The sequence below is a fragment of the Diabrotica virgifera genome, chromosome 4, assembly GCF_917563875.1.
Source record: "Diabrotica virgifera virgifera chromosome 4, PGI_DIABVI_V3a".
Classification (NCBI taxonomy): domain Eukaryota; kingdom Metazoa; phylum Arthropoda; class Insecta; order Coleoptera; family Chrysomelidae; genus Diabrotica; species Diabrotica virgifera.
The window spans coordinates 145,388,548-145,398,220 of NC_065446.1; the positions used below are offsets into that span (position 1 = coordinate 145,388,548).

Here is a 9,673-nt window from a genome sequence, read left to right on the forward strand (position 1 = left end):
CGGCCACTAAAATGAAAGAACTATTGGCCGATATAGAAAGGTGGCCGTTATTGCCAGTTTTTGTAGTCTAGATATACAGTAAAACTTGTGTTACTGGCCACCTGATAAAATCGGCCACCTGTACTAACGGCCGGTTTAAATATTCCCCAAACCAATTATATCTGGACTACAAAAACTGGCAATACCGGTCACCTTTCTATATCGACCAATAGCTTTTTCATTTTTAGTGGCCGTTACTGACAGGTTTTACTGTAATTGGTTTGGGGAATTTTTAAACTGACCGTTAGTACAGGTGGCCGGTGTTTGCAGGGGGCCGGTAACACAGGTTTTACTGTAGTTTAAATCGAAAAGATTAAATCTTAATTCAAAATTGTATATACAATTATAAACAAACTATATAGTTTAATATCCAAAACATGTTTTTGATTTTATGTAATGTAATGAAAATCTTATTTGTAAATTATTGGTTACAATGTTTAACAATAGGAAATATTCAAGAATAAATAAAATAAAAGTTTAATCCTAACAACACAAAACATTCCAGGAATATAGGTACTACCGTTCTATTCCGTGAACATGTATCTGATTAAATTATGGGTGGAAAGTTACCACAAGATATTCTATGAACATAGTACTTCATGAACTTCCTGGAGGGGTAAAATTTTCCATTACAAGATTTTAAGAGAGGCCATTTACTGTTCAATTTGCGTTCATTTTCAAATTTGCCGCGCGAGTATCTATGTAGCGTCGCGTGGTCATTGGTCATCACATTTCATTTTCATAAGATAAGATAACCGATAACCTAAAAATTTAGTAAAAATTTTGATTGGAAAAAAATGCATCGATAAGGGGGCGTGGGAAATGGAAATTAGTGGCTTTTCTGCTGTACTGTCTGCTAGTCAAATCACACAACACTTTTTTCTATGCTGCTAGTTTTTGCTCTGGGCTCTGGCTGGATCTCTTGTTTAAACAATTTTGTAAGTATTATAAAATCCGTTTTCAATTTTCTTTATTCTTTATGAAACGAATCATTTATGCATGCATATTATTACCTGTAAATAGTACCTATTTTTTTTATTTTTAATTGTAAAGAATAGAAAAATTACCCTTCATTTTAATTTTTTTTAGAATCAGCTGAAAGTGGCCTACAAAAAAAAACCAAGAAGGAAATATATAGCCTTGTGGCTATGAAAGGCAAAAGAGAGATATAAAAAGTGTATTGGCTAGTTGGAAGAAAGTCCACATTGTCCATGCATAATAAGTTATTACTTTATCAACAAATATCAAGAAGATAGCAGGGTCACGAGCAACAACTTCATCAGTTCAAGAATATCGAGGAAATCCAGCTCCTCGATACTACTGGGCAAACTAGAAGATTGAAGAGGACAAAGCCTTTTGAACTAGTTTGAGTGATACGTGATAGTGAAAAACGGAGCATAGTGCTTGTGTGCTGTGCCTGTGTATGTTAGAATAGTGCACGATCTTGTTAGATTAGATAAGAGACGCTATGGGGTAAGCTCTTCATTTTAAGAAACAGTAGTAATTTAGGTTAAATTAAAATTGCTCATTGGTCAGTTATGACCAGATTGTTTTTTTATGTTTGGCAAAAAGGACTTAAGTCAGAATTGCACATTGATAATGTTTTGATGATTTCTGGACCAGAAAAAAACTGTTGTAGATGTAAACTGTATGTACAGTAGAATCTACTACAGTACTGTAGAAATCATCAAAACATTATCGATGTGCAATTCTGACTTAAGCCCTTTTTCCCAAACATCAGAGAATTGTAATGTACAATAATTCTCCTATCTGCTTTTTCATGAATTTTGTAGGAGATGAAAAACCATTTTTAGGATCATCTGCTTTCACATGTAAATTTTGACATGTTTTGTAGTAAATAGATAGTTGAATTTACTACAAAACATGTCAAAAAATATATGAAAACAGGAGGTGACTATAAAAAAAGTTTTTAGTCTCTCTTACAAAACTCATGAAAAAACAAATCGGAGGTATGTCACATCAGTGACTATATCCAGGGAATGTCTAAAAAATATACTTTGATGTCCCAAGAACCAAATATAACCTACAGTCCATCTAATTTACTTACTGTTGCACGTCATTATCTACGCCAGAGATCTAAGTTGACATAGTTGCCAAAGTATAAAAAGATCCTGAATCCATTTTAAATCAAATATATCACATAATTATTGTAAACGTGGATTATACAACAAAACAAATTAATATTCAATGTAAATAAGTAAAAACTTAAGAAATAGAGAACAAGAATTAAGTTATAATCTTTTAAGATTTGCAGTGCAAGAGTTTTTGCACTGCATTGTTAATAATTAAAAAACGGCTCCGAACTCTTGGCAAAAAGCTGGTAGGTTTCTTTGTATAAGTTTGTCTACAATAACAACTAAAAAAGTTGTCAGATACCTCGATTATTCCAAGTCGTTATAAAATTAGGTGAAATTTATATTTTTATAGTAGAGGATCTTTTTATAGTAAAGTAAATAATAAAAACAGTAAATATAATAAATAAAACAGATACTTATAGTAAAGAATATAAACAAATATGAAGTGTCATCACCGTAACTGTCAAATAAATGTTACCAATTTATTCTAAAATGTCACCTTCGTTCGATTACAGTTACAGTGTGATCCGAACAAATCTGCTTCATAAAAACGCTTTATAATCCATTTATACAAATTAAATGAAACATATTATTCTGTATTTCTTTAGGTTAACATTAATAGACATCTTCAAATATTATTTCTACGGGTATATAATAAAATATGTCTAGTGGCTGTAATTCCATTGTACTCTGCAAAGTGATTCTAAAAAAGAACACACCTACCGCCTAAATATTTCAGTTAAAATAAATAACAGTTAGTAAATTAGACGAAGTATGTAGATATATACAGGGTGTAACAAAAATACAGGTCATAAATTTAATCACATATTCTGGGACCAAAAATAGTTTGATTGGACCTAACTTACCTTAGTACAAATGTGCACACAAGAAAAGTTACAGCCCTTTGAAGTTATATATATATATATATATATATATATATATATATATATATATATATATATATATAAAACAAACAGATGAAATAGAGAATGTGGAAAAATCCCCTTACGAACAATTCACACATCCACCATTTCTCTATTTCATCTGTTTGATTTCGTACGAGTGGTCGTCAAACCATTAACCTTGGATCTTTTGATCACTGAGTGTGTTTCAAGGATCTACATCTCATGTTTTTAAATATATATATATATATATATATATATATATATATATATATATATATATATATATATATATATATATATAATAGCACTAAGGGCCTTAGAGGCCCATGGCTTGAAAAGTTTGTTTTTTTCTTCATTTTCACGTTTCTTTATGTACTGAGATCTTCTCTGGCTTGATATGTGATTTTTCTCCATTCCTTCCTGTTATTCATTTTTCTTTTCTGACCCTGTAGCACCATTCTTTCCAAATCTTTTTCGGCCTCTTGCTTCCATCTATTTTTCGGCCTTCCTCTTCTCTTTCTTGAAGCTGTAGTGTAGTTTAGTACCATTTTTGGAGTCCTCGTGTTTGGCATCCTTTCAATGTGACCTCGCCATCTAAGTCTCTGTGCCTTTATCACTCATTTGAAGTTACAAGATGAAGTGATTTTTTCGATTATATCGAAAACTATTAGAGATTTTTTATTGAAAATGGACATGTCGTCGGCTTAAGATGCAAATGGCCTAACTCCACTTTTAGCTCAAATTAACATTTTAGGTTGGTTGGGTTCATAAAAATTAACCGCGTCGACTTAAATACGCCTAACAACCGAAATGTCAAAAATGCCGCGACAAAATACCAGTCGAAACTCGCCTATCTCCGGCTTGATTTTCAACAATACGCAGTTGGCCTAACTCCCAGTGTGTAATGGTAATAACAGGTGAAACGTTGTTGTTCTTAATTTTATGTGCATAAAACAATATCTGAGGTAAGTATCAATAATTTTTTAATGCTTTAATTACCTTTGACGTTCAAATTATCTAGAGAATATAAATTTAGTATTTAATTTTTGTGCGTTCTTGGGTAAATCTGATGTTAAAATATCGTGTTGGAGTTAGGCAATTTTCATTTTATATTTACTTAGTTTGGATAGGAGATAGGCCATTATAGTTTCGATGATAAACCACATAGGTACCTACCTTTAATATTTTTTTCCCTATAATAACATTCTGAATTTTTACTTAGCTAGGTACATAAAAGTATACTTTCTAATTAACGCTGTATATTTCAGAATGAATCCGCAATCCCGTGCGATGAAAATGCTTTTATTGGCTAAGCAAAACATCCAGGAAAAGCCCAACAGACAAAGCGATGCCGAAAGCGATGTAACAAGAGATTTGTTAACATTTTGTGATACTTTTGATCAAGATAAGGATTTATCTACACTCTTAACTGATAGTACTAATCTAGCAAGCTCCTCAGCATCTAATCACCACTTATTAGCTGACGACAATTTAATTACTGATGATGATTTACTCACCCTAGCTGAAGAAAAAGTTGCTAACCTGAATTTTATCTCCTCAAATTTTCCTGAAGATGAAATCAACATTGAACCAGAAGATCGTCAGAATTTCGTTCCACAATCAATTCATGGTGAAGAAGTGCCAACCTCCATTTTGGAAGAAGAAGTTATTGAAGCTTCTTCTAGTCGTTCAGATAAATCTTATGAACCCAGTGAAAATGAAACAAGTTCAAGTGAAAATGAAAATGAAGTAGTAGAAGAGCTACAAAATAACACTCCAATGCAAACCCCTTCACGGACACGCAGAAAGAGACGTCATGTAGATCAAAAGGAATGGAAGAAAAATAAAAATAAGATTTTGAGACAAGAAGGAAAGGAATATTTTGGAAAACAAAAGCAAGAAGAAAAATGGAATTATGATATTAAAAAAAAAGCAAAAGCTATAGGACCGAGATGCAAATGCAGTGGTAAATCAGTAATGAATAATGGGAAATCAGTAATGAAGTGCAATGAGATAACAGAAGATCAAAGAACAGAAATTTTTACAAGATTTTGGAATTTGTTGTGGAACGAAAAACAATTGTTTCTAAGGACGCTGGTTGAAAAGAAAAGTACTTCAAGAGCTAGGGATCGAAAAAAAGAGAACGAGTCAAGAAGGGAATTTTCCTATATATATTTTCTTCAAACAACATCCAAGATAAGAGTGTGCAAAACAATGTTTTGCAATACTCTTTCAGTTGCACCAAGAACTGTTGCACATTGGTTGATTGAAAAAAATAAATCACAACACACTGCAAATGATTTGGTGGATGATGACCTTAATGATACGCGTGATAATAATTCCTCCCAAATAGTTATTCCTAGAAAAGCGAAAATCGACAAACAAAAAGAAAATTTGTGCAATTTCTTTACAGTTCTTCCAAAACTAGAGTCACATTATTGTCGAAAGAGCACAAAGAAATTATACCTTGAAAGATCTTGGCAAACAAAAATGGAATTATACCGGTTTTATAAGAATGACTGGTGTACAAAAAACAATTCACAACCGCTATCTATTGCAGCATTTAATAACAGTTTCGACGATTTTAATTTAGCACTTTTTTCACCTAAAAAGGACGAATGTGATACGTGTGTGGGTTACAAGACTGGTAATATTGACGAAGCTACCTATCAAGAACATCAGAAGAAAAAGGAGGAGGCACGAAAGGAAAAAGAGGTTGACAAAACAAAAGAAGATGTAAAAGTTTTTTCAATGGATTTGCAATCAGTTCTACTGAGTCCAAAATCTAATGTCAGCGCTCTATATTATAAAACAAAATTAATAGTCCATAATTTTACAATTATGGACATTAAATCCTTGGATGGATATTGTTTCCTCTGGCATGAGGGTCATGCTGGACTAACTGCCAACACATTTGCTACCATCATTTACAAGTTTTTAGAGACTAATATTATACCCCAAAAAAACTCTATTAGTAAAGTCATTTTGTACAGTGATGGTTGCACTGGACAAAACAGAAATGCAATTCTTGCCAATGCACTTTTCAACTTTGCACAAAAGCATGGGATTACAATTGAGCAAAAATTTTTAGAAAAAGGGCATACGCAAATGGAGTGCGATTCAATGCACTCCACAATCGAGCGAAAACTAAAAAACCGAGTCATAAATGTCCCAGCAGACTATGTCAATATTTGTCAAACTGCTCGTATAAATCCGAAACCCTACGTGGTGGAGTACTTGGATCATACATATTTCAAAAACTTTCAAGAAGTTCAATACATTAGTTCCATCCGTCCTGGTAGATCGTCAGGTGATCCTACTGTAACAAACATTAGAGCACTTCAGTATAATGGACACGGAATTCTCTTTAAAATCAGGCATACAGAAGAATGGATGCCTTTGCCTTACAGAATCACGAAAAAAGATAAAAAAATCTGGAATTTAGAAGAGTTGCCGTTAATGTATCCGACTCCAATACCAATTAAATCGGAAAAATTTCAACACTTAATGGACCTTAAATCGTCAATTCCTAAGGACTTTCATTTTTTTTATGATAACTTACCACATTTGTAAAATGCCTCTTTCTTTTTGTCTTTTGTCTTGTGTTGCCGTCTTTAAATTTTTTTTATACTTAAGTTGCACAATTAATTAGATTATTGCCTATCTCCTGATGCCAACCCATGCTCAGGGAACGCATATTACCTAACTCCCAATTTTTCAAGAATAAAGCCTATTTTTGACAAGAGCAAGTATTTTCTATGTTGTAGCATTAAACAAAATAAAATATTTTGGAAGCTTACCTTGTTTTATTATTATTTTCTAATTCTGACAAGTTTTTGCATCTCCTGAATAATTTAAATTTTTGGAGTTAGGCCATTTGCATCTTAAGCCGACGATGTGGCATTATTATGGCAGCAGTATCTTACGAAAAAACTAGTAAAATTTGGACACCCCATAAAAATATTTTGGGGGTTTTGTTCCTTTAAACCCCCCCAAACTTTTGTGCACGTTTCAATTTAATTATTATTGTAGTACCATTTAAACACGTTTTAAAAACTTTTTTGCCTCTTATTGCTTTTTCGAAAAGTCAATTTTTATCGAAATATTTTGAATATTTGTCAAATCCACCACATATTTGTATATGGTTAAGTACGATTATGGAGACTTGGTAATAATATGCAGACTTATTTATGCTTTACATTTTTAGGTATATTTTGAACCATATTAAAAAAGAAGCCAGATCTCGATAAAATGTGCCTTATCGAAAAAATACAAAGAGGCAAAAAAGTTTTAAAAACATTCTGTTTAACTAATGGTACCTCAGTAATAGTTTAATTGGAACGTACACAAACATTTGGGGGGTTTAAAGGAACAAAACCCCCATAAAATTTTAATGTAGACATGTTAAAAAAGAAGTCGCAACTCGATAAAAACTGCCTTATCTGAAAAATACTAAGAAACAAAAATATTGAATTTAACTAATGGTACCACAATAATAAAATTGAATTGGAACGTACACAAAAGTTTGGGAGGATCTAAGGGATCAAGACCCCCATAAAATCTTTATGGGGTGCACAAATTTCACCATAATTTTTCTTTAAGATATTCCTGCCATAATACTGCCACATGTCCATTTTCAATAAAAAATCCCTAATAGTTTTCGATATAATCGAAAAAATCGATTTTCATTTTGTAATTTCAAAGGGCTGTAACTTTTTTTATGTGCATATTTGTACTAAGGTAAGTTAGGTTCATTCGAACTATTTTTGGTCCCAGAATATGTGATTTAATTTATGACGTGTATTTTTGTTACACCCTGTATATACAACCGATTACGCACCACCTTAAAAATTGGGCATTTTTGATGTCTCGAATTTCCTAAACCTGTTGTTGCATCTAAGTGATTTTTTTATAATATTCTAGCCTAGGCCCTAGGCTAAGTACCTCCTTATGCTTGTCATGCACGGGGAGCTATACTGTAATATATATTATATCACATCGCACTCTATAGTAATGAGTGAGCCTGCACATACGGAACCATTTGTTTTCTGTCTGCAGGCTCACTCATTACTATAGAGAGCGATATGATATAATGTACATATATTACAGCATAGCTCCCTGTGCATGACAAGCTTAAGGAGGTAACCTATAGCCTAGGCTATAATATTATAAAAAATCACTTAGATGAAACAACAGGTTTAGGAAATACGAGACATCAAAAATACCCCATATTTAAGGTGGTGCGTTAATTTCGTGGAGAAGTGTATTGTAATTTAATGTAAATAATGTAATATCCAATAATTGTAATTTAATATAAGATGTAATATAAGTTCCTTAAAAAATATATTTTTTATTTCCCACGACATTAGATGGATGTTCGGCAGCAAGACATTGGACCAAACTGGGACGTCCTATGAAGGCCAATTGACGTCCACCGAACGTCCCTTCGGATGTTAAGTGGACCTCCATTGGGCGTTTGGCAACGTGGCATTTGGACCAAAATTGGATGTCCTGTTAAGGTCCAATTCACGTCCCCTAGAACATCCGGTTAAGGTCCAATTTACTTCCGATTAAGGTCCAATTTACGTCCGATTAAGGTCCCATTTACGCCCGATTAAGGTCCAATTTACGTCCTGTTAAGGTCCAATTTACGTCCGATAAGGTCCAATTTACGTCCGATTAAGGTCCAATTTACGTCCGATTAAGGTCCCATTTACGTCCGATTAAGGTCCAATTTACGTCCTATTAAGGTCCAATTTACGTCCGGTTAAGGTCCAATTTACGTCCGATTAAGGTCCTATTTACGTCCCATTAAGGTCCTATTAAGGTCCAATTTACGTCCGATTAAGGTCCAATTTACGTCCGATTAAGGTCCAATTTATGTCCGATTAAGGTCCAATTTACGTCCGATTAAGGTCCAATTTATGTCCGATTAAGGTCCAATTTACGTCCGATTAAGGTCCAATTTACGTCCCCTAGGACGTCCGATCAAGGTCCAAATTACGTCCGATTAAGGTCCAATATACGTCCCCTCGGACCTTAGATGGACGTCCAATGGACGTTCGGTAGCGCGACATTTGGACCAAAATAGGACGTATAAAGGACGTTCCTCGGACGAAAATGGACGTCCCTAAAGTCCGTGAAGGACGTCCATTGGACGTCCTTGTGCTATTAGGGTTCTATCTATGGGAACTAAGAAGGGTCCTCAAACAAAATAATAATACTGCTCCTGGTAAAGACAACATCTCATGAACTCCAACCTGACAAACGAACATAAAATCCATCTTTATACTTAATACAGTAGACTCGCGATTATCCGAGTCTAGGCCCCGTATTCATAGTCGGTACTCAAGTCAGCGTCGATGCTTAAGGTCGACCTTTAAAAAATTTGTATACAAATTTGTATAAGAATTTGTTCAAGGTCGGACTTGAGCATCGACTCAGACTTGAGTCTCGACTATGAATACGGGCCTAAGTTATCCGAGCCCCTGGGTTAACCGAGGCAAAAGTCGTAGCTGGTGAGTCCCAACTGTTTTGTTTTAAGAGTGTATTTATTGATTTTTGTAAGTTTGAGAGAGCATCTTACTGTGCAATATGAGTGGAAATAGGAAGAGAGTAGCTGTATTTTTGGAA

The 9,673-nt window shown here is 33.7% G+C and overlaps 1 protein-coding gene across 1 annotated transcript; it reads left to right on the top strand.

Moving 5' to 3' along the window:
• Window positions 1-626: 626 nt before the first annotated feature.
• On the top strand, window positions 627-9,117 carry LOC126883948 (uncharacterized). The gene is made up of 3 exons (XM_050649718.1): window positions 627-977; window positions 1,129-8,615; window positions 8,725-9,117. The coding sequence occupies exon 2, from the start codon at window positions 4,310-4,312 to the stop codon at window positions 6,611-6,613; it is 2,304 nt and encodes a 767-aa protein (XP_050505675.1). The 5' UTR covers window positions 627-977; window positions 1,129-4,309; the 3' UTR covers window positions 6,614-8,615; window positions 8,725-9,117.
• The last annotated feature ends 556 nt before the right edge of the window (window positions 9,118-9,673 follow it).

What these genes read in the sequence shown, in the direction of transcription:
- LOC126883948 (XM_050649718.1), top strand. Translation starts at nt 4,310, where the DNA reads ATGAATCCGCAATCCCGTGCGATGAAAATGCTTTTATTGGCTAAGCAA.